At 58.3% G+C, this 24,661-nt stretch overlaps 12 protein-coding genes and 1 non-coding gene across 13 annotated transcripts; 6 read left to right on the top strand and 7 right to left on the bottom strand.

The window, feature by feature from the left end:
* Positions 1-449: 449 nt before the first annotated feature.
* On the top strand, positions 450-2,974 carry SCHCODRAFT_02565653 (uncharacterized protein). The gene is made up of 2 exons (XM_003037351.2): positions 450-672; positions 725-2,974. Exon 2 carries the CDS (start codon positions 728-730, stop codon positions 2,726-2,728), a length of 2,001 nt encoding a protein of 666 aa, XP_003037397.2. The 5' UTR covers positions 450-672; positions 725-727; the 3' UTR covers positions 2,729-2,974.
* A 137-nt stretch (positions 2,975-3,111) lies between these two features.
* SCHCODRAFT_02565648 (uncharacterized protein) lies at positions 3,112-3,948 on the top strand (the record flags this gene model as incomplete). Its single annotated transcript, XM_003037352.3, has 2 exons — positions 3,112-3,389; positions 3,438-3,948. Exons 1-2 carry the CDS (start codon positions 3,160-3,162, stop codon positions 3,946-3,948), a joined length of 741 nt encoding a protein of 246 aa, XP_003037398.1. The 5' UTR covers positions 3,112-3,159.
* Positions 3,949-4,345: 397 nt separating this feature from the next.
* SCHCODRAFT_02490027 (uncharacterized protein) lies at positions 4,346-6,599 on the bottom strand (the record flags this gene model as incomplete). The annotated part of the gene is made up of 10 exons (XM_050342920.1): positions 4,346-4,550; positions 4,602-4,769; positions 4,821-5,433; positions 5,487-5,699; positions 5,749-5,818; positions 5,867-5,951; positions 6,005-6,093; positions 6,146-6,196; positions 6,250-6,367; positions 6,415-6,599. 10 exons carry the CDS (start codon positions 6,597-6,599, stop codon positions 4,346-4,348), a joined length of 1,797 nt encoding a protein of 598 aa, XP_050202216.1.
* A 590-nt stretch (positions 6,600-7,189) lies between these two features.
* SCHCODRAFT_02529062 (carbohydrate esterase family 12 protein) lies at positions 7,190-8,657 on the bottom strand (the record flags this gene model as incomplete). Its single annotated transcript, XM_003038691.2, has 6 exons — positions 7,190-7,613; positions 7,640-7,825; positions 7,875-8,032; positions 8,088-8,158; positions 8,213-8,456; positions 8,522-8,657. 6 exons carry the CDS (start codon positions 8,655-8,657, stop codon positions 7,539-7,541), a joined length of 870 nt encoding a protein of 289 aa, XP_003038737.1. The 3' UTR covers positions 7,190-7,538.
* Positions 8,658-8,858: 201 nt separating this feature from the next.
* SCHCODRAFT_02610886 (P-loop containing nucleoside triphosphate hydrolase protein) lies at positions 8,859-11,012 on the bottom strand. Its single transcript, XM_003038692.2, has 4 exons — positions 9,999-11,012; positions 9,867-9,949; positions 9,429-9,810; positions 8,859-9,376 (listed from the first exon to the last, which is right to left on the bottom strand). The coding sequence occupies exons 1-4, from the start codon at positions 10,999-11,001 to the stop codon at positions 9,006-9,008; spliced, it is 1,839 nt and encodes a 612-aa protein (XP_003038738.2). The 5' UTR covers positions 11,002-11,012; the 3' UTR covers positions 8,859-9,005.
* Positions 11,013-11,097: 85 nt separating this feature from the next.
* On the top strand, positions 11,098-14,412 carry SCHCODRAFT_02675477 (WD40 repeat-like protein). Its single transcript, XM_050346704.1, has 7 exons — positions 11,098-11,395; positions 11,444-11,769; positions 11,818-12,465; positions 12,517-13,020; positions 13,072-13,335; positions 13,386-14,051; positions 14,100-14,412. The coding sequence occupies exons 1-7, from the start codon at positions 11,139-11,141 to the stop codon at positions 14,315-14,317; spliced, it is 2,883 nt and encodes a 960-aa protein (XP_050202215.1). The 5' UTR covers positions 11,098-11,138; the 3' UTR covers positions 14,318-14,412.
* Positions 14,413-15,096: 684 nt separating this feature from the next.
* SCHCODRAFT_02610881 (Non-catalytic module family EXPN protein) lies at positions 15,097-15,879 on the top strand. Its single transcript, XM_003037353.2, has 3 exons — positions 15,097-15,438; positions 15,488-15,619; positions 15,686-15,879. Exons 1-3 carry the CDS (start codon positions 15,345-15,347, stop codon positions 15,826-15,828), a joined length of 369 nt encoding a protein of 122 aa, XP_003037399.2. The 5' UTR covers positions 15,097-15,344; the 3' UTR covers positions 15,829-15,879.
* A 193-nt stretch (positions 15,880-16,072) lies between these two features.
* SCHCODRAFT_t29 lies at positions 16,073-16,183 on the bottom strand. Its single transcript has one exon. It is a non-coding gene; the product is annotated as a tRNA-Leu (tRNA).
* Positions 16,184-16,395: 212 nt separating this feature from the next.
* SCHCODRAFT_02610878 (uncharacterized protein) lies at positions 16,396-16,829 on the bottom strand. Its single transcript, XM_003038693.3, has 3 exons — positions 16,778-16,829; positions 16,587-16,724; positions 16,396-16,494 (listed from the first exon to the last, which is right to left on the bottom strand). The coding sequence occupies exons 1-3, from the start codon at positions 16,791-16,793 to the stop codon at positions 16,424-16,426; spliced, it is 225 nt and encodes a 74-aa protein (XP_003038739.1). The 5' UTR covers positions 16,794-16,829; the 3' UTR covers positions 16,396-16,423.
* Positions 16,830-17,096: 267 nt separating this feature from the next.
* Positions 17,097-18,104, bottom strand: SCHCODRAFT_02154172 (uncharacterized protein). Its single transcript, XM_050341945.1, has 2 exons — positions 17,341-18,104; positions 17,097-17,288 (listed from the first exon to the last, which is right to left on the bottom strand). The coding sequence occupies exon 1, from the start codon at positions 17,993-17,995 to the stop codon at positions 17,342-17,344; it is 654 nt and encodes a 217-aa protein (XP_050202214.1). The 5' UTR covers positions 17,996-18,104; the 3' UTR covers positions 17,097-17,288; position 17,341.
* Positions 18,105-18,571: 467 nt separating this feature from the next.
* SCHCODRAFT_02610874 (uncharacterized protein) lies at positions 18,572-19,115 on the top strand. Its single transcript, XM_050344447.1, has 2 exons — positions 18,572-18,972; positions 19,028-19,115. The coding sequence occupies exons 1-2, from the start codon at positions 18,740-18,742 to the stop codon at positions 19,080-19,082; spliced, it is 288 nt and encodes a 95-aa protein (XP_050202213.1). The 5' UTR covers positions 18,572-18,739; the 3' UTR covers positions 19,083-19,115.
* Positions 19,116-19,147: 32 nt separating this feature from the next.
* Positions 19,148-21,775, top strand: SCHCODRAFT_02610872 (uncharacterized protein). The gene is made up of 2 exons (XM_003037354.2): positions 19,148-19,486; positions 19,539-21,775. Exon 2 carries the CDS (start codon positions 19,542-19,544, stop codon positions 21,492-21,494), a length of 1,953 nt encoding a protein of 650 aa, XP_003037400.1. The 5' UTR covers positions 19,148-19,486; positions 19,539-19,541; the 3' UTR covers positions 21,495-21,775.
* Positions 21,776-21,831: 56 nt separating this feature from the next.
* SCHCODRAFT_02529046 (uncharacterized protein) lies at positions 21,832-24,659 on the bottom strand. Its single transcript, XM_003038694.2, has 3 exons — positions 22,806-24,659; positions 22,348-22,753; positions 21,832-22,290 (listed from the first exon to the last, which is right to left on the bottom strand). Exons 1-3 carry the CDS (start codon positions 24,620-24,622, stop codon positions 22,087-22,089), a joined length of 2,427 nt encoding a protein of 808 aa, XP_003038740.1. The 5' UTR covers positions 24,623-24,659; the 3' UTR covers positions 21,832-22,086.
* Between the last annotated feature and the right edge of the window lie 2 nt (positions 24,660-24,661).

The raw sequence follows: 24,661 nt of genomic DNA, 5'->3' as shown, positions 1-24,661 counted from the left end.
TTCCCAGCAACAATGGCAATTACACCAGAACTCCCTTGTTGCGGGACAGCAAACAATGGGACGGGAGGCTGCGGGAATATGAGCCAGGTGGATTCGTCTGGTGATGGGCAACTCCCCTTGTTCGGACGTTGCACGATGTGTCGTCCGCGTCTCCATGGCCCTTCTCTTTTGACTTCCATCTAGCATGTCCGTCTTTCCCTCTAACGCCCACGGCAGCCAAGGTCAACGCGTCAAGCCCACGTCGTCCGGTTGTTGGGTTTGTTCGTTGCATTCCTTTGGGTGTCGGCGTGCTCGGGCCCATCGGTCGTGTGCATTGCGCACCAACCGCCGTCTCGTGCGTGCAAGGGAAGGTCGGGGAGCGAGTACGAAGGTGTGGTGGCCGTCCAAAGCCAAGTCAACGTCGCCCAACGGCCTGCCAAACACAACCAACACCGCAAACTCGTGCCCGTTCCTTATTTGGAACGACCATTGTCCTCCATCAAGCCTTTTCTTTCGCGCCTGTTCCCTTCCTTCTCTCTTCCTACCACCATCTGGTCTTCGCCTGCCATCGACACTCCCATAAATTCTCGACCGCCTCCACCCCATCGATCGCCCGACGTCGCGCTAGCACGCACACAATCCCGCAAAGACCTTAGACGCGCCACATTCACAGCTTACGCGCCTTCACTTCTGGTACTTTGATACGTCCTCCCGTCGTCCGATTCGGTGATAACCCCTCTTCTAGACGATGAACGCCTGGTCGACAACTCGCATGGGCCCTCCACCCATGGGCCTTCTGCCCGTCAACCGTCCCCCCGCTCCTGTCGTCTTCCCCATGGCCAACGGCCCCGCCGTTCCTACCTTCCCCATTTCGCCCGGCCCCGCCGCTCCTGTTCCCTACAATCCTCTCTCTCCCCAGTGGATCGAGGAGCGCACGGCGATTGCGAACAAGGTGTGCTGGATAGACCCCATGCGCTCGGTCAGCATGTACCCAACATGGAACGGAAAGCGCCACCCGGTCACTTACGCCGCCCCGCCTCACATCTCCGAGATCCTGTCGCGGTACCCTCCCCAGTACCAGGCGGATGCCTATGCACGATATATCATTGAGAACTTGCCCACTCCCCCTTTAACGGACGCCCAGATAGCGGAAAACAATCAGTTACTGGCAAAGAACACCGGCATGATTGCTCACTGTACCAACCAGCTTCCTGGGTTGCACAAGCCGTTCTCGATGAATCCCCTGCCCCCCAATGCGGCTGCTCTTCGTGATATGGCCCACAAGGTCACGGTCCTGCGCAATTCTCTGACGACGGAGCTCAACGTACGCTCGTGGATCAACTTCCGTATCAACAGCCTCCCTCCCGAAGTCCTTGCCGATATCTTCAGCTATGTCGTCTGGTCGCCTGGCGCGACCATCGACATCATTCGGAACCGCGCGAGTATATCGCAGGTCTGCCGACTCTGGAGGGGCATCGCGACCACGGATGTGACACTGTGGAACTCGGTTCGCGTGATCGATGACTACCCATGGGGGCTGACGGAGCAGCACATCGTGCGCTCGGGCGATGGCTTCATCGACATCCGCATCGACGAGGACGAGAGGAACCGCCGGGGCAAGCCGCCTCTCCGCGGCAAGGAGTGGGAGTCGTTGATCGACCTCCTCTGCACCAAGCTGTCGCAGATCCGGATCCTCATCGTCAGCCACGGCGACGTGGATGGCATGATCTACATCACGGAGAAGCTGCAGGCTGCGGCCACGGGCATACCCATGAGGATGGAGCGTCTGGAGATGCACCTCAGCGGGAACGACATGCCCGGCGCTGTGGACCTCACGCACTGCAAGTCGGTTCCTTTGTTCGGAGGGCGCAACGTGGAGTCCCTGTCGTGGCTCACGCTCAAGGGCATCCCTGTGAACTGGCCTCAGTCAATCGCTTCGAACCTCACCACATTCGACATCCGTCGGATCCCGTACGAGCGCAGCCTACCTCTCCAGCGGTTCCGTGAGATCCTCACGGCCTCTCCTCACCTGGAGAAGCTCATCCTGGATGGCGCGGGCCCCATCATGCCCGTCCCTTCCTGGTCGGACTCGGACGTCACTCCCATCCCTCTGCCCAAGCTGCGGATGCTGTCGCTCGGCGACCAGAGCATCCAGTACGCGGTCTTCATCTGGAGGCTGCTGCACGCGCCGAACCTCAAGGAGCTGATCCTGCTCAACCTCTACGGCGACGACTACACGCCGTTCATCGAGCAACTCATCGGACGGATGCCCGACCTCCGCACCCTGACCTGGTACTCCGTCGAAGTGTGGCCGAGCCCGCAGACCAGGATCGTCATGCGGCGGTGGTTCAACTCGATGCCCAAGCTGCGCTACCTGAACCTCTCTGGTGTTCGGCACGCTCTCATCGACCTGTTCGTCATGGAAGGAGGAATCGCTCCGGGCGAGATTCCGGGCCCCGAGCCTGTCCTTCCGCACCTCCTCGCCGTCGAGTGGGAGAACATAGAACCGGACGACATCGCGTACCTCGTGAAGCGGCGCAGGGAGCAGGGGAGGCCTCTCAGGAAGCTGTATGTCCGCCAGGACTGGTGGGAGAAGCTAAAGGCGGCCCCGAACGCACCGACGAATCTGATGAGTCTCCAACGCGAGGCCCCTAACATCCTCCAATTCGTCCCGCCGATGACTGATAAGACGCCGGAGGAGAAGGAGGCTCTTGAGGACGTCGTCGATGTCGCCATGGATCTGTCCTAAGCGCTCAGCGCACGAGCCTCGAATGGACTAAATTTCTGTTCACGTGTCTTAATGTTTAACTCTCATTTACAACTTATGTCTCTTTACAAACAAACTCCCCATCTATAGCTGTAGCTCTACCTATCCTTCTTGCATATATACCTAGTCGTGTTGTGTGTCTGTACATGCACTGGTAGCGTGTACTTACTTTGCTTTTATACCAATAAAAAGGTTCCGTCGGCTATAGCCGGCGTACCAATAAACGCGAGACGCGTGACGCAAAGCGCTACGACGCGTCCGCTTGGACAGACGCGTCGCGCGCGCGATCTGCCTCCGCGCCTGCGTGGTTATGTTCTCCACGGAAGCCGCGCGAGTTTGTCTCTCACCTCCATTGTCCTTTGACACTTGCCGGAAGACCATTCACTCGCTCTCGCTCTTCAACAGCTTTCGCAATGCCCTCAGCAGATCCATCGCCATGCACCACTCCTCGTAAGAGAGCACGTCGCCATGAAGAGAACTCAGAAGGGCTGGAGACAGATGTCGAAGGGACTCAGACACAGTCGACGCCGCGTGCTCAGCGGAAGCTAGAGGACGACCAGGTCGCCACGCTCATGACCCTCTTCAACTACGACACTCAACCGACTACTGCGCGAAAGCAGGTTATCGCTCAGGAATTGGGAGTGTGCGTTCTTCCTTCCGCTCAACCACTTCACTTGCTAACGCCCAACAGTGATCTTTATACCATCTCAGCCTGGTATCGCAAGCGGCGCAAGGCGCTTGAGAAGCGATGCCCCATCGACTCGAATGGAAAGCCCCTTATTACCATGTCGCCTTCCCCGCGGAAGAAGACATCTCCTCCAGCCGGCCATAAGGACCCTCCACGCCGAAAGAGCATCACCATCGACGAGCTCGCAGAGTCCGCGCAGAAGATCCGCGTCTCGCGCACGCGCCACAAACGACGGACAGAGCACGGAGGCAGGCGTGGCATCACGCTCGAGTGGGCGTGCGAGCAGCAGGCGCAGCGCTGGGGGCAGTCCGAAGATGCATGGTCCGCCGCCGCGCACGCCTCGGATGCGGAGGGGAGTGTAGGGGGCTCATCGATCAGCGTGGGCGACGCGTACGAGACGCGCCCGTCGCGCTACGCCACGCCCCCGCCACCGCAGAGCGAGACCGCATCAGAGGCCGCACTGTCTCTCCTCTCGCTCTCCGGCTCCGTCGTCGTTTTCCCGGGCACGTCATGATGGACTCCGCACGACATGGAGGACTTCGCACGTCGACTCAATGCATGGACCTTGTACTGTACACTGTAATACCATTCAATTCACGGAACCTTTGGAAGACCCCTCTATACCCGGGGCTAGCACGTCTTCTCTATGCAATGCACGTCTTCTCGATACAATACAATGTTCGCCCACGGACAATCAGATAGTCTCCCATCTACCGGTTCATATTGTGCAAAGGTCGTAACAAATCGTCAAAGCTTGGCTAAAATACAACAGCGAATGTTCATGATAGTAGTAACATAGTCTACACCAGTAGCGAACCCAGTGTCCCAAGATGAACTCACAAGCGAGGAACTGCGCCCGTAGACGCAAGACGGATCCACAGACCACAAACGAGAAACTGCATCTGGGCAGCTCAATCCTTATATCCTACCATCGTACGCAGGGCCCGCGAGGGCAGCTGCAAATCGCCCTGCTGCGCAGCCCGGCGCGCTTCCGCCAACGCCTCCCGCAGACGGGACTCCTCTATCGCTTGCGCCTTTGTGAGAGGATCGCGAGCGGGGTATTGCCAGCCAAGCTCGCTCAGCGTGCACCAGAGCGATATTCGTGCGCGCATATCGCTGAGTGACTGGTCAGTGAGAGGTCGGTGCACGAGCAAGCGAAGGACATACGACTGGTAACGTTGAATGAGGGTCTCGAACTTGTGCCGGTTATGCGTCTCCTCGAAGTCCTCGTCGTCGTCCCAGCCATAAGGCGCGAGCGATTCTGATTTGTTGCGTATGCGGTACTTCAGTTCATCCCACATCGCCTCTTGGCATCCGAGAACGTAGCGGTATGAGCTGTTCAGACCGGTCAGCAATTGAGAATGAGGAGGAACGACACGAGCTTACCAATGCAGCTGCATAGCCAGCGACCGAGCACTAAGCTCGCGCAGCTTGTCACTGAACAACAAATTCTCCGGTATGATGTTCGAGTCCCGCCTGGACGACCTATTCTCGATCATGAACAGCTGCTTCGGCTGCCAGGGCGTATCCGAAGCCTCATCCACCGGCGAGCCCGCCTCTGAAGCCTTGGACAGGACTTCGGATATCGGTATGGGAGTATTCGCATCTCGCAGTGTATCGGCATCATCCTCGGGTGATTTGCTGGTCCGCTTCGAAGACGAGGAAGCGCCGTTCGAGTCTTCTGAGGCGTGAAGCGAAGACAGGCGGGTAGAATCACTGCTGGTGCTCCGAGCCGTGAATACGGAAATGGGAAGCGATTCTTCGGTTGATGTTGATCGTGTTGAAGAGAACGAAAGAGAGACGGGACGTGTCTTGGGGGAAGAACGAGGCTCGACGAGCTCTGGTATATCAAGCCCGATATCCAGTATGCCACCCGCGGTTGGTGCATTGCTATCCGGCGGAGGTGGCGGTGGAAGGGGTATAGGCGGCATAGGGAACTTGAGAACGGGTCCCCTCGTAATTCTTCGGAAGTAAGTGTCGAAATAGCTAGGCAAAACAGCTGTCCAAGAAGGTCAGCCAAGGCCTGACGTGTGCCGAGACGCATATACGCACCGGTCGGAGTCATGTTGATAAAGCGATGCTCATATACGGATTGATGAAGGGACTCAAGCAGTGCGTGTTCCAGAGGTGCTCGTGCGGGGGTATCAGATCTTGCTGGGTATGCGCCTCCTTCGCTGCCATCAGGGTAATGAACGGAGGTCGTCCTTCTAGGTCGGACGCGGAGAGGGGATGTGAACCAATGCGGCAGATGTGGGAAGATAATGTCTGTCATCATTGTGAGCGGTATGGAAGTGGGGAAGAACGCCGCTCTCACCTTCTTCGACAAGCTCCAAGACACCGCCAGGACAAAGTACACGGTTCACTTCTTCGAAAATCGTCTGCCACTACAGGACAATGAGCCATGGGCGAAGCATGTGGGTATGGGTAAGCACCTTATTCTCGGGGACCCCTCGTGCTATTGACTTGATATGAACATGATCGAACTCATCATCATCGAAAGGCAACTTCGTAGTCAAACTGCGCGGAGTTTGAGGGTGGGGCTCGCGGTTCCGACTTGCATCGGTACTCACAAGTTTCCGTGCGTCCATGTAATCCGCGACGCTAGCGATGGATCCATAAACTGCAGCGGTACTTGGATAGCTGCTAGATCAAAGCCGACCTTGCCGGGAGTGTGAGCTGGTGATGAGCGGCGGATGAGAGTAGGCGCGTACGAATTCGGCCTGTGGCCATTCCCTTGCGGCATCAACCACCCATGTCCCTGTCTACGCCGATGGGTAAGGACGTGAGAAGCATTCACATGCGTGGAGGGACGCACCCCGCAACCAAGGTCGAGCACACGGCGTGGCAGGGAATCGGGGTCATTGCGGTCATAGTTGACGAACGTCACTGAGCCCGCCTTGAGATGCTTGATGAGAGCGAGATCGAGTGCTTCCCTAGGAACGTTCAGAGGGAGAGCAGAGAAGCAGGAGGATGTACGCACAGTTCAAGCACACTTCTGTCATACGATACGGGGTACGGGGCCTTCTCGGGATCATACGCATGGTGCGGCTGCCCATGCTTGTTGATGAACTGTGCACCCTTGGCGGCGCGCCCTTGACGCTTGAACTCGGAGGGCGCGTTGAGGGAGGAGAAGGTGCCGGACTTGGCGCGCACTGAGCCGAACATGGCGGGGTCGGAGGAGACGAGGACGTTGGAAGGGGTGTCGCGGCCGAAGGTAAGGATGGTCGGCGGGGGTGACACCATGATGGGGGTGTCTGGAGGGACGTCTGGCTGGGCATTGCGGGACATGGCGGCACGACGGAGGAGGGGCGGTGCGGTCTGGGGGACGCGCTGCTCCTGCCAGCTGGCGAGGATGATGGCAGTTGGGGACAAGGGGGGCAGTTGAGATGAAGCCCATCATCAAAGATTACGGTACTCGTGTTCGTCCGCTTGACATCTGTTGATTCTCTTGACCGTTCAACGACATCTATATCCGGCAGCCGAACTTTGACCCGCCCCATATACTCCCGGTCACCGGTAACGCTTGGACACCCCGCACCACCTTGTCCTCCTCCGTCACTCTGCCAAACTGCTACATTCTGCGCAACAATGGACGCGTCCCACGACTCCATTGCCCGCAGAAGATTGGCGAAGATTGACAAGCTCATTTAGTCTAAAAAGCTCCCGCCCTGTTCTCTGGCAGCCAGGCCCAGGTCCTTGCAACCGCCGATCCTGAAATCGCGACAGATAAGGGCCTCCTTGGCCAATGGCAAGGACTGGAAAGCGCAACGTGTCGACTGTTACAGGCCTACGTCTCGCGCTGATTTTCGAAGGACACAAACATTGCAGGTCAGCTGCTCTCCGCAGAACCCTTGCCCGCTTTTCTCCTCCGGGATCAAGGTCCTAAAGCTAGCTGATTACGATCTCCGATAACCCATGATCGAAGGTCCCTGGCTTTGTTTCCCGAAATCTCTGATCCGGGGAAGGATGCAGATCGATACTACGTGAGCCAGGCATAACGAGCCTTGCCAACAGAACTTCACGTGGAAGGAAGTCGCTGAGAGAAGAGTCTCTCATTCTCACGAGAATAGCGTCAAATCATGAATATTTCTTGATTGCTGCACGTCAAATACCCCCCAGCTGGCAGTCAGATCGAAGGCACAGGCCCACCAGGTCCTCAGGGTCCTCATAGGCATCCATCTACGATCATCTGTCAGCCAAATGACGCTCGCCATGTTCGAGAGCAACCTACTCGGTACGGCCTGCCCAGCGCTATTCACGGATGACTTGAGCCCGCTGTCGCTGCACAACAAGCCACGGACGAAGGCCTGCGCAACCACGTCCGCACCTTCGGGCGACGTATGCGTGTGGTCGACCGGGTAGAAGGCGTTCACCGTGGTCTCGCCCAATGCCTGAAGAAGGTGAGTCCCCTCTGAAGCGGGCTAACATCGAAAGACCTACATTGTACGCTTGCGCGACGTAGGCGTAGTGGTCGATGTACGTCGAAGATGTATTTGCTGCCACGTCCGCCGCATACTGTACGAAGCGCCCAGGCTCACCGATGTGGCCGTCAGTCCAGCCGTTATTTGGCGTCTGGGACGAGACGATGGGGATCGCGCCTGCAATCCATCTCAGTGAGCATCCCCCTTCTTCACTTCGGACCGTCAGACTTACCCTTCGCCTGCAGCGACTTCACCGCGTTCGTGATGTAGTAGTTATACGAATGAATCGTGATCGCATTTCCGCTGCACTGCTCGTCAGAACTCCTCTCAACCCTCAACAACGAACGCCATGCATACCTCGAATCATACACAACCTCCGTATCATCATACCCATTGCTATGCGCATCCTGACGCCCATTGTCCACCGACCCCGCCGACCCATCGTTGTGGCCGAACTCGATGACCACGTAGTCGCCCTTCGCCGCCTGGCTGATCAGGGTATCGAAGCGGCCCTCGTCAGTGTACGAGCGGGCCGAGCGACCGCCAATGGCATTGTTGGTCACGGAAATACTGAGGTATTGTCCGAGATATTTGCCCCAGCCTAACCGAGGATTTAGCGTGAGTTGGGAGATTGGATTTTCTGCCATCTCAGAGACGTCAACATACCTGCAGTCCCAGTGTTACCACCGCCCCCAGTGTTGGCCATCGTCGAGTCGCCCGCCAGGAGGACCTGCACGGCCTCCGCCTGCGGAACCGCGGCGATGAGCGCTAGAGCTAGGGAAGCAAGGTGAAGGGAAGGCATTGCGGTCAGTACTTCTTGCCATCTAGCCGGTCTCGTTCTTATATGCAGCCCCGCGGTCGCTATGGCGTGCGCCCAGCCGGAATCTGGACGCGTGCACGGTCTTAGTTGCCCTCGAAGAAACGACGACGACGGGCCGACGGTTACGAGGATACCGGCGGGAAAGGTCATGCCCACCAGGAACGGCGCGAAGGACGTCTATACGGCCACATGCTAGCACACGCAATAGTGGTTCAATGAAGTGTCTTCGCTATCCCACCTATCCCACTACAGTATAGTACATCCATCTAGTCGCGTGCACAACATCAGCGAAGGCGCACACCCAGCCACGCATACCTCACCACGCGTTGGTCACTCGCTCTCCTCCTCCTCCCCGCCCTCGTCCAGCATGTTCAGGGCCCCGAAGCGGCCCCCGGTGACCTGGATCGCGGGCTCGTCGTCCGACTCCGACTCCGACTCTGCCGTCTCCGCACCGTCTTCTGCCTTCTCCACACCGCCTCTTGCCTTCTCCGCGTCCTCCGCGCTGTCCTCGTGCTTCTTCCCGGCCCGCTCATCACCTTCTAATTCCTCCGGCTCGTCGTCCTCTTCCTCGTCGATGACATCCTGCCCTGGGATCCATATGCCCGCGCCCTCGACGCCAGCGACGGTACGGATGACGCTCTCGTCGGACCCGGGAGGCCAGTAGCCCCAGCGGATGCGGCCTTCGGCAAGCATGCGGAGGACTACAGCGTAAGTCAGTATACTGCGTCCACAAACGCAAGGATAGCTACGCACTCGCATTCCCCGCCCGGTGCACATCCGGCCTCCCCGCCTTCGCCGTCAGCCACCCCTTCTTCTCCGCATATGCAATCAGAATATCTATCGCCGTCCACCGCGGCGTTCTCTGCTCCACCTTCGGTCCCGTCCCCGCGCGCCAGGTGCGCTTGTCCTCGACCAAAGGCGCCGCCGCACTGGGGTGCTTCAGATCGAGTATGCGCTCGAGCGGCAGGAGGCGCGCGGCGTGGTGGATGCAGGCGGGGACGGCGGAGACGCGGGAGATCGGAAGGATGCCGGCGAGGACTTGAGCCTCCATTTCGTGGTGGGAAGGGAGGACGAGGCCAGGACAGTCAACGAGGCGGATGTCGGGGGAGAGGAAGAGGGTCTGGTAGTGTTTTGTCTGAACGGAGGCGTAGGGTGAGCAGGGGTTGTTAGGGCCAAAGGATGATAGCTGACCTTGCCCGGCGTTTTCGAGGCGCGCACTTTGGACGCGCCAAACAAAGCATTCAAAAGTGACGACTTGCCCACGTTAGGCTGGCCTGCAGTTCTCAAGTTAGCTCAAATCGTCCGAACGAGCTATATGCATACCTATTAGGCCAATCGTGAGGAAGGGTGGTTCTTCTGTACCTTCGGCGTCGTTCTCTGGTTTTGGTGGCGCGGAACGCACAGGCTCTGGCGCGCCAAACTCGCGAGGAGCTGCCGCAGCCTCCCAGTCGACCGATCGCTTCACCGATGGCTTCCAATGGGCAAGTCGCTTTGCGCTCTCTCGCACCCTCGGAGGAGGTTGCAAGAGCTCTGTATGCGTGTCGCGAATGGCCTCTACCAGCCTTCGGCGGAACTCTTCTGGTAGGTGAGGTTCGTAGGCAGGTCTTCGTCCCGTCGCAGAGTAGGCTTTCTCTGCGTACGATTCCACTTCGACTATGCGCAATCCAGGGTGTTTAGTGGAGATGTAGTCCTTCCAGGCGCTAGTCCTATCGGTCCCAGTAATGTCGACCTTCGTAAGGACGAGAATGACCCGTTTGTCTTCGTATGATGCAAGGTATCTTGACAGAGAGTCGGGGAAGTGAATGAGCGGACAGCGCGAGTCGAGGAGGACGAGGATGATGTCCGATATTTCCGTGACGCGCCATAGCTGTCGCCAGACTTCGAGATTACGTTCGTAGTAGCAAGGAGAGCGTATGGGTCCATCTGCTCTCAGCACATCGCTGGCATCAGCGAAACCATTGATCTTCTCGTCGGCCTCTGCGAGCCATTTGCGAAAGAGTGCTTCTTCGTTCTTTTCGACTTCAGTCTTCGTCTGGTCATAGCGCCACTTGGGGCGTCTAAGACACGACACGTACCCATCGGCAGAGCTCTGTTCAGATGGGAATATCGCATGCGAAGCGGGTATTGGGCGAGGAAGGGGAGTATCTGACGCGCGTTTCTTGGTGATCTCGAGGAATTCTGGCGATAGTCTGATGAAGGACGATTCGAGGCGCCAGGGCTCTGTCTGTGTTTTCTTCTTGATCTCCTTTTCCTGGGATCCCTTCCCCTTCGCGTTGTTCTTCCTGCCCTTGCCTGTGCCAGGCTGCCGTCGCTTGTTAGGCGCCATCGACGTCACGGACGAGTTGTGATCGTCGGCCCGATCAGTCCGCGGACTTTCCACGTTTGATCGCCCACGTGCGTGCGCTTCTCTTCAGGCGTCAAAATTTTGGCCGGAGCGTTCACGGTACACTGGGCGCTTGCACGATGGTCGCATCGAGCTCCCGCCAACCGCACGAGGTCCCCCTCCCCCAGAGTCCGGAAGTGGCGGCGCAGAAGAAAGGGCGGAAAAGCAAGGGGAAGGCGAAGCACGACGCGGTCCCTCCCTCAAGCTCTCGTGCAAAGGATGTCGCGGTAGAGGCGGACGTACAAGACGATCAGAGCGAGCCCGCGGTGTGGGACTGGTTGCGCATCACGGACTCGTCTGCCTGTGGCGTTCCCCCAGTGTTCACGAGGGACGGGAGGTACGTCGCAAGTGCTATGTATCTGTATGTCTGCTGATGTCGCCTCAGCTACTTCTTCTCCCTTGTGGGGGCGTCTGTCAAAATTCACTCGGCCTCTACCGGTGTAGTCGTCTCGACCTTGAGTACCCCAAGACCCGCGGGGAAGGAGTCGCTCGCCGATACGCTCACTTGCGCGACCTTGAACCCGCACAATGTATTCCAGCTGATCGTGGGATCACTGAACGGCTGCTTAATGGTCTGGGACTACCTGGATGGTGTATTGCTTCAGACAATCGACCTGGCACAACCCATCCGGCATATCTGCGCCCACCAGAAGTTCAAAGACTATGTCTTCGTCGCTGCTTCCAAGCCTTCGAAGAAGCAAAGCCGTGGAGGTGCGTTCAAATGCTTTCAGCCGATCGACGCTTCCTAACCAGCTGCAGACGACAATGCTGCCGTGCTCCGAGTCTCTCTCAAGCCCTCCGAGGATACGGTCGAGGCTTCGCTCCAGAAAACGTCGGCGATCACACCCATCGGCAAGACGCGTTTCCCCACTGGCCTCGCTTTCTCGGCGTCAGGCGACTGGCTGGTTGCAACTGCGGGCCACAAAGCTTATGTGGTGAACTCTTCGTCCCTTGGCGATGGCTTTACCAAATACGTCTCCCCGGAGAAGCTCACCTGCCTCGCCACACACCCAGTTGACGATTACTTTGCTACTGGCGACGTCAAGGGCAACATTCGCATTTGGTACTGCTTGAACCGCGACCTGCCCGTCAACGCGACTGGAGTGGAGAAGAAGTCGGACACGACCTCACTGCACTGGCACGCTCATGCCGTCTCTTCTCTCACGTTCACGGCGAACGGCGCATATCTGCTCAGCGGTGGCGAGGAGGCGGTTCTGGTGGTGTGGCAGCTGCGCACGGGCAGGAAGGAGTTCGTCCCTCGCGTTGGCGCGCCCATCCGTACGGTGTCTCTGTCGAACCCAGTCAATGGCGATCCAGAGTACCTGCTCGGTTTGGCTGACGCAACGTACACCTTCGTGAACGCGGATAGTCTGAAAGTGTCCCGCAGCTACTCTCGCATCAAGCTTGGTGAGTCGATCGCTCTTGTCTACCTTGACATATCCTCATCCTTTATTATAGATCCCGCCGCACCGCAAACTACATCTCCAGCCGACGCGCCTCTCGCTGTCCACAGCCAGACCAACACGCTCATCCTCCCCTCCTCCCACCCATCCTCTCTCCAAGTTTACTCGCCCGCTTCGTCGCAACTGGTCTCCGAGCTTGAGGTTTCGCCCTCAAATCGCGTCTCTCGCCGAGACGACGTGCCTCTCGAGCCCGCAAGGGTTGAAAAGGTGGTCGTGTCATCATCGGGCGACTGGATGGCGACTGTCGACAATCGCGCCGGCGACGACACCTTCCGCGGCGAGGTCTATCTGAAGATGTGGTCCTGGGATCGCAAGACTTCGTCCTGGTCCCTCAACACGCGGATAGACCGTCCTCATGGGCAGCATCGGGTTACGGATGTGCGCTTTAGCCCGGCCGCCAGCTTGGAGCAACCGTTGCAGCTTGTCACCACTGGGGATGATGGCTTCATCAAGCTATGGCGGATCCGATCAGTCAAGAGCAAGGAAGGGTCAAAAGATGGTCAGTGATTCCATCTTCATACCTGGTTCTCGTATGCTCACAGCGGTGTAGATTACTGGATCCTGCGCTCGAGCTTCCGCTTCCGTACGGAGATGCCGTCAAAGGCGTCGTGGTCACCCGATGGGTCCTTGCTGGCGGTATCGACGTCCTCGTCCGTAGCGGTGTACGACCCAAACACTACGCAGCTGCGTCAGACCCTCACCGCTCCGGAATGCAAGGCCCCCACGGATGTCAGCTTCCTTGGTATAACTGGGCGTTATATGGCCGTGGCGGGCGGCAAGGATCTCGTCGTATGGGACTTGCTTTTCCAGACTGGTATGTTCACTGTACACTGCACTCCATGCATATCCTTACGCAATTATTAGTCCGTTGGCATCATCAATGTCCGTCTAACGTCGACTTCATCGTGCCGCACGCGCAAGAAGACTCGTTCGCGGTCCTGTACCGTCCAGGCGATTTGGAGTCGACTACCGTGGCCATCTTCAGCCCGTCGTCGCCGAAGCCGACACTTCGGAGCGTGCCATTGGTTCTCAAGAGCGTCGCCTGGTACGGCGAGTCAGCAAGTGCCTCCGACTTCTCACTCGTGGGTATCTCCGACAAGTGGGATGTTCTGTTCATTGGCGACAGCGTCAAGGCGCCCGAGGACGCCGGTGCTCGCACGCAGAACATCTCGACCGAAGACACGCCGTACCGTCGGACGCTCTTCCAGGAGATATTTGGCGAGGCCGCGTTACCCACGGGTCCTGCGCTCACTGCGCCGACGCCTGTAGTGGTTCCCGCGTCCGACGTCCAGTTCGAGGAGCCTGCGTATCTGATGCCCTCCATGGACGATGTATTCGATACGTTGATGAGCCCCTTCGTGCGCCCTCGACCGGAGGAGCAACAAGAGGAGGCGGAAGGCGCCCCACAAGAAGACGCAGACGTCGAGATGGAGGAAGCACCACCATTACCGCCACCACCTCCCAATTTTATGCCCGACGATGCATTAATGGCCTCCTTCATCGACCTCTTTCGAAAACAAACCATACAGCGTAGGTGCTCTCTTGCGGTACCTCATCCTCAGCTCACTTCGTCTCCAGCCCGACCCAATCAACCCGCACCACCCCCTCCCACAATCACCAACGGCAACGGCCACGCCAAACACAAAGCCAACGGCCTCGTCGCAGGGCGTACCCTCCCCGCTCCGCCCCCAAAGCGCACAAGACGAGCAGACCCCCCTACCCCCTCCCCCCGTACCCCACCAGAATCGCCCGCCACGAACGGCAACACCAAAAAGCGCAAGAAGGCGTCGTCTTAATTCGTTTCGTCTTCATCCGTTCATTTCTCCTGTACGCATGGTCCGCACGTCTGTACGTCTGTACATGCATCTCAGCACATCTGTACGTGTCTTATGTAGCATGGGCTCTTGTTTCTCTACATGTTTTATGGCCTTTTCATCGATCCCTCGGATGAGCCAGGCTCTGACGCGCTTTCGGTTGGTAGTCGAGCGGCCGGGCGAATTCCTTGCGCCTTCGGATTTGATGCCAAATGCGGAAACCGGCGACTGCCGCGACATCGCAACACGCTCTCACGGTTTCTCACCCACTCCCGCCCCCGCCCTCGCTGTCACTGCGTTGTGTAAACCTATCCCTCACGTCTTCGTCTCTCTTCGCAATGCACGACTGATCTACTGCAATGGACAGCACTCGCATCTCTGTCTCTTGCTGAGACTTTCTTTGTGACTTTCGCCAACAGATCTTCCACAGGAAACCTCTCTCTCGACTTCGTCTCCGCAAGGCCGCATCTCTGGGGAGTGTACGGCAAATACCCGGCCGGAAGGTCTAGATCAAGTGCAAGCAGCGCCTGTACCTTCAAAATGTGCTCGCTCTTCATCGTAAACATGCCTCAGCTCGATCGATACGCGTAGCCGACGGGCGCTTCACTGCCTTCGCCGTGCAGCACTCTCATGCGTGCACAACCGACGGATCCGGATATTCAATATCTCAAGCACGTTGCTATCCCCGAGCAACTCTCAACATCGAGGATTGCGGGCAACACCAAGGCAACACACGGTCCGCACCTGCGGTGCCTGCGCTACTTTATTACCCGGTGCGGCTCAATTATCCTGTTTTGTTTCCAACGTGGCGGGCGCACTCCGCTGCGTTCGGCGATGAGCACCAGTAAGCGACACGGTTGAGTGAGTCTATAGTGAATCGCGTATAAAAGGCAGCTAGGGAGGGCCTCAGAAGCCAACAACTCACTGGTCTTCACCTTCTACACTCTCGAGCATTTCCATTCGCTCCCCACTCTCCTTCTTTCACCCACTTTCAACTTCATCCATCACGATGTTCGCCAAGCTCGCTGTCGCCTTCCTTACCCTTTCCGGCGCCGCCTTCGCGATGCCCGTTCACACCCTTGAGGCTCGCAACCTCGGACGGGGTGAGCTAATAATGTATATGCTCGTTGACCTTGGCTAACCTCACCCTAGCCACCTACTACGACCCGAACGGCGGCTATGGCGCCTGCGGCAACCCTCTCCAGAACACGGACATGATTGTCGCGCTCTCTGCTGACCAGTACCTCGCTGGCGCTAACTGCGGCAAGCAGCTCGTTGCGACCCGTGAGTATTCGACCTTTCGATTGGCGCCTATTCAAACAAGAACTCGACGCTTACCCTCGCTCACAGACGCCGGCAAGTCCGTCACCGTTACCGTGGCCGACCTTTGCCCTGGCTGCGCCGCCAACGGCCTCGATCTCTCGAGCACAGCGTTCGCGCAGCTCGCAGCCCTTGGAGAGGGCAACATTGACGTCGACTGGCACTTCGTCTAAGTGCTGATCAGCACGCTGTACATTTACAAGTGCCATCGCGTCGGGCATCTCGTGTTGTACAACTATCTATTGGGTGTACCTGTAGTATTTATGGGCTATTTATTGCCAGGTGTTGTACCATCCATCACCTATCCCTTGCGACTGTGTGAGACAGGAAAGCATTGCATTCCCTTCCATCGTTGCGACAGATAAGACTATGCGCGAGCAAGAGCTTTCCAAGGCCTGAAAAAGGCAAAAAAATGTATGACAAGAGGGGGATTCGAACCCCCGCAGACGAACGTCTATTGGGAAACCCATCTTTGACAGGCAAGCTAACGCTTGAATCCAACTCCTTAGACCACTCGGACATCTTGCCATGCATTTTGTGGTCTGGCGCTGCTAACCGGCGCGCAGGCCTACTAGGGACATACATTGACGATCGACAAAGACACCGTAATCTCCTTCTGTGTCTTGCTTCTTTCGCAAATTGGGTTGTGGTCGATACAATAGATCCTCAGAGGGTATAGTAAGATACACGAGAAATACTAGCAAACCTGCACTGTAGACTACAAAGGAAGAAGACGATGATATAATGAACGAAGAACCCAGCTTGGCGCTAATCGTGTGCAGTCTCATACGCGAAGTCCCGAACCTTCAAGTCGGCCCACTTCGCGACTTCTGCTTGATCTGAGAAGGAGACGTGAGCGAACGGTTTGAGAAGAAAACGTTGTCATGACGCAGCGCATGCTATTGTTCTCGAAGCGGATGTGAATACCTACCATTTGGAGACAACTTTTCGGCGTTAGATTTATCTTCCCTCAGCCGCCGCGCAGCATCCTGCTTCAATTCGTCCGAGATGTAATTGTTGCGAAGGATGGCTTTCAACCCTTCAGCGGCAGCTGCGGCGTTCTTGTTGCCTAGAAAGGCTTTGGTAAGCTCAAGTACACGGCGAGGGAATATAGGGACATACTTTCTGCTGTAGACATCGTCAAAAAAGTTTGTATGCGGAGGGAGGGCGCGCGATACAGCTCGAGGGATGAGACAGTCCTTATATTCCGCGGGTGATAGGGGTCTAGCGCCGGGAGAGGGCGCTCCATCGGATGACGAAGGCGATGTCGGAGAACCAGGACGAACGTCGAGGGTCGGGTGATCCGGGCTCGTCAGCGGCGGCAGTCGCGACCCATTATAAGTGGTGCGCACGAGTCAATGGCGTCGGTGCCTTCCATGCTAGGTATCGGAGCGGCGCAGGGGAGATGATGCCAGACAATATTGCCTCGATCGGAGCTTTGATATCGCGTAGTGCGGCGGGCGGCGAGACGAGAGAGGCGGTATATTGTCATCATTGACGAGCGTGCAGAGACTAGCTTTGCGATGGGGAGGTAGAAAGGCAATGAGGGTAGTAAACGGCCAAGTCGCGAGGGAAGATCTTGATGGACAAAGGCGCCGGGAAACATGGGAATGTCTTGAATTGACGAACCGCGCTAAGGACAGGACATTCAGCAGATGCCCTTTCTGCATAGCGCTGTTACTCACCTTATATACACCTACTCCATGCAGTATGGAAGGCTCCAAGGGGAGACGCGTAGGAGAACCGACCGGTTCGTCCTGCCGCGAGTTGGCGCACTTTCAAGGCGGTGTCGAGTGCGAATGGTTCTCGTAGGGTAGTCGATAGGGTCGCAGGCCTTTCAAGATATAGTGCGCCATTGTTTATCTCGGTATATGCATCAGAAGGTGTCCGATACGTCCTGGCCGGTGTCATTACGGCACGCGATTCGTCTATTGTTCCCCATTGGAGATAACGCGTCCGGCGTGCGACGCATTTGCGAGAGAAATAGTCGCAGGCCACAGGCCGTACAAAGAAGATGTTGACAGGAAGCCAGTGAATAGTAGAAGGGCTCTCCAGAAGCAGAGAAGGAAAATGGTGACGGCGTGACGGGCTCTTGCATGTTACGGCCGCGCTGGCAGGAATGGCCGCCTCAGTGAAGGGGCCGTCATCCAGAGCCATCCTGAAAGAAAACCTCCTTCGAGCTTGCGCCAGGCGCATCCTCTTGCTCTCAAGAAGTACCAAATAATTTTTGAGGGCAGCCGCCCGAGGTCTGGAGAGCCAGGAGGCCGGACGAGGTGCGATCGAGATATTTGATTCCGCGGACCAGAAACAAAAGCACCCTGCCTTGGTCCCGACGCTCATCGTCCTACGCCTTTCAGGCAACGACAGAAGCCATCCGACCTCGAGCCCCGCGCCTTTCAGCCGAAGGTACGAAGCGAACTTCGACCTTCGCGAAAAGCTTCGCTACGTCCTTTGACGTCCCAGAATGGAAATTCGTCCTATTTTTCCCAGCTGCTGCTCGGATAACACAAAGGCGAAGGCTGACGCGCGTCGACGAGCATGTTGAAGTTCCAGCGGCTTCAGCGATGCGTATGACGCGCTGCCATGCGGCTGGGAGAGAGAAGACAGAAACGGCGGAGACCTTGCTGGCAACGAAATGGGATAGGCCTTTCAATGCGTTCAGTTGTTTTCTCTGAGCGTCCTAGTTCCAGCGCTGGAGCTCGATACATCAAGGGAACGGCCAGAAGGTGCGTTGAAGTGATTGAAAGAGCCGCTTGACTTCTCCCAGCGCAATGGCAAAATCCCTGAATGTGATCAGTAAGGCGCGTCGTCTTCATCATCTTGGACCAAAAATCCGGTTTGGTGGTCGGCTCAGAAGGACGCAGTCTGGCGGAAAGGTACCCCAGTGAAGTCCGCGACTAGCGGGCAATGTGAAGGCGAAGAACAAGGCAAGTCACAGCGGTTCAATCAAGTCGTCACACAGCATTAGGCCAGAGGTGATTGAGAACAAAGCAACCTAGGGAAGCCGTACTATCAAGCCCCTCAAAGCTGCACAGGTAGGATCCGAATGTGACGCAGAAGAGCGTTGAATGGAACATCACAGGTATGGCGCGCGGTACTCCTTTGTTCGTCGGCGGCACCCGGTCGCAGTGGAAGCGTTCAGCGCCTATACGCCTTCCATTCCGTCACTTCACCTATATCACCCCGATGTGCTGGCTATTGGCGGCGGGGGATGTGCGGACGATACGTGCCAGGGCTGCCTGTGATGTACGGCCTTGCGACTTTGACGACTGGGCCCTTCCCTGCGTTCCCTTCTTCTGCCCTGCCACGCCCATCGGCTCCGAGCGACGTTCAGCCGTGTATATCTTCTCTCGAAGCGACGACGACACTTGCCTTGGTCGACTCCCAACCGCACCGCGCTTCTCGCCCGACTTTCACTTTCGGCTAACACCGACGCACGGCCCTTTGTGCTGCCTCCCGTACGGCCAAAGGATTCCATTCACCGAGTCATCGAGGCGCCTTTCTGTGTCCCGGGAGAAGGCGAAGAACAGTGTTCGGGAGCAAGTTGGTGGCCGGTCAGGCAATCGAACATTGTGGCCACAACCACAAACAACACGAGGCCGGGCTGGCGTCTATCGATCCTTTAGGCAACAAGTCCTTCCTCTTTCGCTCACTCGCTGTCTGGCCCTATAAATTTGCTCTGCCCCCACCGTCTTTTTCTTCCCCCCATCACCTTCTCTCTTCCTTTTACCGCCAGAAGCCCAGCTCCAGCCGTCATCGACGCCGCCGCCGTCGCCGCACATCGCTAGCACACAACTACACTCTTCAACACCTTTCAGGCGCCTTTCTCTGGTGCGTGCCCCACCGGAATTTTTGTTGTCGTCGTGCTCATCGCTCATCTCAGGAGATGTCCCTCAACTCGTCGCCCATCCAACAGGGTAGCGCTCCCCAGCCGGCTGGGGTCTGGTCCTGGTCCTGGCCGGACCCCCAGCAGGACCGACCAGCCTTCGAGAACGCGATCGCTAAGGCGCGCACTATGCGCAAGTTCGATCCCTTGCAGAGCATAGCCATGATACCCCCTGCGGCGTTCGTCGGTGCTCGCCAGCCGGTCCTCTACGAGGTCCAGGATCAAGCTGTCCGCGAGGTCCTCTCGCGCATGACGGCTGACCAGCAACATGAGTTGATGCTGCGCTACATGATCCGTCAGTTCGCCGACCCTCCTGCCTCGCCGGAGCAGCTGGCTATGGAACGTCAACATCTGGAGGACGCTCGGCGCTTGATGCCCATGTACGAAGCGAAGCTTGCTTCTGCTGTCGCCCAAGCCCAGCGTCAGAGGGCGATTAACGGCCCAGCCATCGCTCAGGCGCTCGAGGAGATGAACCTAGCCAACCGCCTCTACAAAACGAACCAGCTCAAGGCGTGGGTTCTGGTTTGGCGGTCGTTCCCCATTCAAGAGCTCCCTATGGATATCCTTGAGAATATCTTCCGCCTCGCCGTCTACCACACTCGCGGACCCGTCGACCTGGCCAACACCCGCGGGACACTGGCGGCTGTCTGTCGCTCGTGGCGTGAGATCATCAACGCCGACGCGACGCTCTGGAACACCATCCGCATCTTCGAGGAGCCCCCATGGTCGATGACCGCGCTGCAGGTTGAGCGGTCCGCCGGGACCTTCCTCGACATCCGCGTCGACGATGATGAGCGGGAGCAGCGAGGCCTGCCCATGCTTACAGGCGAGAAGTGGACGTCGTTGATCGACATTCTCTTCTCCAAGCTGTCCCAGATCCGCATGCTCATCGTCACGGTCAAGGACATGGGGTCGATGTTCTACCTCATCGACAGGCTTCGTGCTGCGAATGGCCAGCCTATGATGCTCGAGCGCCTCGAGCTCTTCGGAGGAGGACAGCCGTACATGTTCATCCCCGGCGCCGACTTCGAGCCCAAGGAGTACCAGCAGCCGATGGCTCTGTTCGGCGGCTACGACATCCCGTCGCTGACGCACCTCACCCTGAAGGGCGTCCAGATCGATTGGGCGAACACCGACCTCAGCAACCTGACCACGTTTGACATTCGTCGCTTCCCGCCCGAGCGCAGCCCCTCTATCTTCAAGTTCCGCGAGATCCTCAGCAACTGCCCCAACCTCCAGAATCTCACCATCGACGCGGCTGCTCCGATTCCGGCCCAGAACCAAGAAGAGCTGGACGCTACTTCTACGCCCATCGAGCTGCCGAACCTGAAGCGTCTGACCGTCGCTGACCTCGTCCCCGCGACCGCGATCGCATTGTTCAAGCAGTTCAACGCCCCGACGATCAAGGAGCTCACGGTGCTCAACCTCAGCACCGACGACTACGGCACCTTCCTCGAGACGACCATCGGCGCGCTCTCCAATGTGCGCATCCTCACCTGGTACTCCTGCGAGGTCCGCAACACGCAGGAGAACAGGAGGATCATGGCGCGCTGGTTCAAGGCCATGCCCAAGCTCTGCTACCTGCGCCTTGCCGGCGTCGACCGCGACACGATGGACTTCTTCCTCATGGACGAGGGCATCGAGCAGACTGGCGGGCTGCCGTTCCCGCTCTCCGGCGCGAGGCCCCAGCCCAAGCCCATTCTCCCGAACCTCCTCGCCATCGAGTGGGAGAACTGCCACGCTGAGGACATTGCGTACTTCGTGCGCCGTCGCAAGGCGATGGGCAGGCCGCTGCGTCACCTGTACACGTACCAGCCGCACTGGGACCAGATCAAGAACGACCCGGAGACGAAGGAGCTACTCGATGAGGCCAGGGAGATCATGGCCATCGCACCGATGAGCAGCGAACAGACGAGAGAAGAGGCTTGGGCCCTTTCCGACGACCGCGACTGAGTCAAACGGCTGGCAGGGGAGGACGACGACGACGAATGGTGCTGGAACAACGTCGTTCTCAACAACTCACGCACGGTCACTGCAACGAACTAGATGTGTTTCTTTTCTTTCTCTTTACAAAGATGTCTATGCCTATCAAACTAACCCCAACCAAGACCCTTCCTATATACAGCTTATAAGTATGTACTGATATGTATGTACCGGCGCTGCAGCTACCAATGTTTTGAGTAACCAAACGAATGTGTATCCTTGTTTAACGAAGTCGATAGCTGGGGCGATCTCTGAGAGCTTATGCGTAGGGATTGACACGAACATGGTATCGCAACTCCAATAGTTCAGATCCAATTGCAGAACTTCCGCATCTGTTCAGACGTCCAGTTCACAAGCAGTACACTCTCTTATTGTACAAGTCAAGCGTAAGGTACATCGTTACAGAGTTCGTTCAACGATATGGGCGAAGGCGCATTCCAAACCAATCATAAACCCATCCCATCGTATATCCCAAAGATCATCGCATACATGATACTCATACCTACCTGAATCTTCTGCCGATTATAGCTCCTTCATACTAGCTTCGCAGTCTCCCAAGACCTTACAGCCAGGTGCCCGGAATGTCCTGCGTCCTGGTGCCCGAACCCGACGCGACGGGCTGCGCCATGGGGGACTTCGGGAGCATCTGCTCGAGCACGCTCGTCACAATGTCCTGCTCCTGAGACTTCGAGAGGTTGCCGTTGGCTGGGATCGCCTCCTTGATCACGTCCTGGAGGCCTTCGCTGTTCCGCTCCGTAAAGCCCATCTGTAGGACCATGTCAGCATTCACATCCAACGATGGCGGGAAAGTAGACAAACATACCTCAGCAAGACGCTTCGTGACAGTTGCAACAGCGCGCGCTTGCGCATCAGCAGTCGACGAGCGCGTGCTAGAGCGGCGCGGCTGCGTCGTGGAGCTGCCCGACACGGTGCGGGCCGGGGGCTGGGTTGAGCTATTCGACGCCGTGCGCCTGGGCTGCGAGGAGGACATGCTAAACATCTCGAATGCCGGGTACGAGCCGCGAGCGCTGCTTACGGGGTGCGCGTTGACGGGCGGGGCAGCGGGAGGCGGGGGAGGAGGCGGCACCGCCGTGTTGAGCATTGGAGGAGGCGGGGCAGGGATGGGAGGCGGCGGTGGCGGTGCGGGTGAGTTGTTGCTGATGTTCACGACCTCGATGGGGCGAGGCGGCACCGGGGCCGGAGGGGGGACGTGAATTTCCTCGGTAGTTCTGCAAAGCAAGTATTAGCACGACGTCGAAAAGCAAGATTGGAAACACTTACACGTCCATATACTCCTGTCCGGCATGACGAGCCTGACGGCGGCGCTCGCGCTCCTCACGGTAGCGCTGCTTCTCAGCCTGGTACAAGAACTTCGCCGCCTCAACCGACGCGCGTAGCTCACGCGAGTTCTGCCAGGTGTGGAAGCCGCCTGCATGGCCGCGGAAGCTGCCCCACTGCGAGAACGGATGGGTCGGGAAGTCAGACGGATCCATTCCCTCAGGCGTCGGGCCTCCAGGCCAGTACGGGAACGGCGGATGAGGACCAGCAGGGCAATCAGAGTCCGGACTGCCGTCACCCATATGCGGACCAGCTCCCGGAGGGCCTCCCATAGGCGGCATGGGACCTCCGAAGGGGCCTCCGGGCGGGAAATGTCCGCCGCGACCACCGAACCCTCCGCGACCGCCAAATGGACCTCCACGACCGAATGGACCGCCATGGTGACCATGTCCACCGCGACCACCGAAATGCCCACCGCGACCACCAAACGGACCACCTCCGCCACGGCCCCTAGCGCCCCATCCCCCGAACGGCGGCGGGGGGGCGAAGGGCGGAGGACCCATACCGGGCGGCGGGGGACCCGGAGGCGCACCGAAGGCGCCGGGCGGAGGAGGCGGCATGCCCGTTACCTCAGAAATGGTCCGAAAAAAACCACCGAGAGCCTCTGCGACGCGACGACCAGCCTCCTCCTCAGCGCGCTGTCTGACTTCGCCAGCGGCTTCGGTGGCAGACTGCGCAATGTCCTGCGCGGCGCGAGAGAGGGCCTCACGATGAGCAGACCAGTAGGCGCCGTTGGACACGTTCTGCATGATGCTGCGGAGACTCTCCGTGACCTCGGGGTGCGTCGAGAACACGGCGGAGAGCGCATCGAGAAGTGTGGCGACGTCGTGGGTGAGAGACGCCTGAGGAGGAGTGGTGTCCTGTTCCGCGAGAGGCGGGTCTTCGGCTTCCTCGGCCTGCTGCGGCTCTGGCTGGTGCTGCGGTGTTTCTGCGACAGAGCCACCGCGGGTAGAGCGGCTGCGCGTGCTGGAAGGCGGGAAGTTCTGCAGAGTTGCCTTCGGGGTGCTCTCCGCGGGCACGCGAGGCGCCTGCGAGTCGCGGACAGAGCCCTCCGGCTTGAGGTCGAACGAGGGCATGTCGGGCGTGGCAGCATAAATATGGAATGGCGGCTTGGGGACCGAGTCAGCGCCGTCGAGCAGCGACTCCGTCGAGGAGACAGTGTGGACGCTAGGCGCGCGGGCAGGAGCCTTTCCTTTGTCGAACTTCTCGGACCTCTGCGAGGCGATCGACGACACATCGCTGAACATGTCATCGTCGCGTTCGATAGAGATATTGGCCGGCTTCGGTGTGGACCTCGTCGAGCGGAGGCTGGTGGCGGTGGACCCAAGCTCCTCGAAGCGGTTGGAGTCCGACCGAGGAGGGAGAGGGTAGGCAGGGTACGGTGCGCCACCCGATGGAATGCGCTCCCAAGGGCCACCGAGATCGAAGGGGTCCGTCCCGAATGTGTTGCGAGATGGCATGTTGTTGAACGTGCGGGGAGTGTGGGGAACGGAGCGAGTCTCGCTGCGTGCCTGCTCCATGTCGAAGACGACGAGCTTGATCGGCGCGCTGCCATTCTGGCGGAAGAAGTCGTCGAGTTCGCCCTGGGTGCTAGCTGTGACTTCGTCGCCGTCGCTGTCTACATACGATACCGCGACGTTGCTCAGAGGGATCGCATAGAGTTCGGCGGCCCTGCTGGCGAGCTCAGGCCAAGCTGGGGTGTTGGGGAAGGATACGCGGCGTGTTAGGCCGTTGCTGGAGAGCTTGATACTGACGGACATGGTGGTTGGGGACAAGCTCGAGTGCGGCGGCGCGCTAAA

Source organism: Schizophyllum commune, assembly GCF_000143185.2.
Source record: "Schizophyllum commune H4-8 unplaced genomic scaffold SCHCOscaffold_2, whole genome shotgun sequence".
In the NCBI taxonomy this organism is placed as follows: Eukaryota; Fungi; Basidiomycota; class Agaricomycetes; order Agaricales; family Schizophyllaceae; genus Schizophyllum; species Schizophyllum commune.
This window is presented reverse-complemented; position numbering and strand designations above follow the sequence as displayed.

Excerpts from the sequence above, each read along its gene's own strand:
- SCHCODRAFT_02565653 (XM_003037351.2), top strand. The coding sequence starts at position 728 with ATGAACGCCTGGTCGACAACTCGCATGGGCCCTCCACCCATGGGCCTT.
- SCHCODRAFT_02610886 (XM_003038692.2), bottom strand. The coding sequence starts at position 11,001 with ATGGCGCCTAACAAGCGACGGCAGCCTGGCACAGGCAAGGGCAGGAAG. Across the intron at positions 9,950-9,998 it reads CCTCACGATTGGCCTAATAG|GCCAGCCTAACGTGGGCAAG; the intron begins GTATGCATATAG and ends TGAGAACTGCAG. Across the intron at positions 9,811-9,866 it reads CCTCGAAAACGCCGGGCAAG|ACAAAACACTACCAGACCCT; the intron begins GTCAGCTATCAT and ends GCCTCCGTTCAG.
- SCHCODRAFT_02675477 (XM_050346704.1), top strand. The coding sequence starts at position 11,139 with ATGGTCGCATCGAGCTCCCGCCAACCGCACGAGGTCCCCCTCCCCCAG. Across the intron at positions 13,021-13,071 it reads CAAGGAAGGGTCAAAAGATG|ATTACTGGATCCTGCGCTCG; the intron begins GTCAGTGATTCC and ends ACAGCGGTGTAG. Across the intron at positions 13,336-13,385 it reads GGACTTGCTTTTCCAGACTG|TCCGTTGGCATCATCAATGT; the intron begins GTATGTTCACTG and ends CGCAATTATTAG.
- SCHCODRAFT_02610881 (XM_003037353.2), top strand. The coding sequence starts at position 15,345 with ATGTTCGCCAAGCTCGCTGTCGCCTTCCTTACCCTTTCCGGCGCCGCC. Across the intron at positions 15,439-15,487 it reads GGCTCGCAACCTCGGACGGG|CCACCTACTACGACCCGAAC; the intron begins GTGAGCTAATAA and ends ACCTCACCCTAG. Across the intron at positions 15,620-15,685 it reads CAAGCAGCTCGTTGCGACCC|ACGCCGGCAAGTCCGTCACC; the intron begins GTGAGTATTCGA and ends CCTCGCTCACAG.
- SCHCODRAFT_02610878 (XM_003038693.3), bottom strand. Across the intron at positions 16,495-16,586 it reads CGAAAAGTTGTCTCCAAATG|ATCAAGCAGAAGTCGCGAAG; the intron begins GTAGGTATTCAC and ends TCTCCTTCTCAG.
- SCHCODRAFT_02154172 (XM_050341945.1), bottom strand. The coding sequence starts at position 17,995 with ATGAGCGTCGGGACCAAGGCAGGGTGCTTTTGTTTCTGGTCCGCGGAA.
- SCHCODRAFT_02610874 (XM_050344447.1), top strand. The coding sequence starts at position 18,740 with ATGGCGCGCGGTACTCCTTTGTTCGTCGGCGGCACCCGGTCGCAGTGG. Across the intron at positions 18,973-19,027 it reads TGCCCTGCCACGCCCATCGG|CTTGGTCGACTCCCAACCGC; the intron begins CTCCGAGCGACG and ends GACGACACTTGC.
- SCHCODRAFT_02610872 (XM_003037354.2), top strand. The coding sequence starts at position 19,542 with ATGTCCCTCAACTCGTCGCCCATCCAACAGGGTAGCGCTCCCCAGCCG.
- SCHCODRAFT_02529046 (XM_003038694.2), bottom strand. The coding sequence starts at position 24,622 with ATGTCCGTCAGTATCAAGCTCTCCAGCAACGGCCTAACACGCCGCGTA. Across the intron at positions 22,754-22,805 it reads GGACAGGAGTATATGGACGT|AACTACCGAGGAAATTCACG; the intron begins GTAAGTGTTTCC and ends CTTGCTTTGCAG. Across the intron at positions 22,291-22,347 it reads TCACGAAGCGTCTTGCTGAG|ATGGGCTTTACGGAGCGGAA; the intron begins GTATGTTTGTCT and ends ATGGTCCTACAG.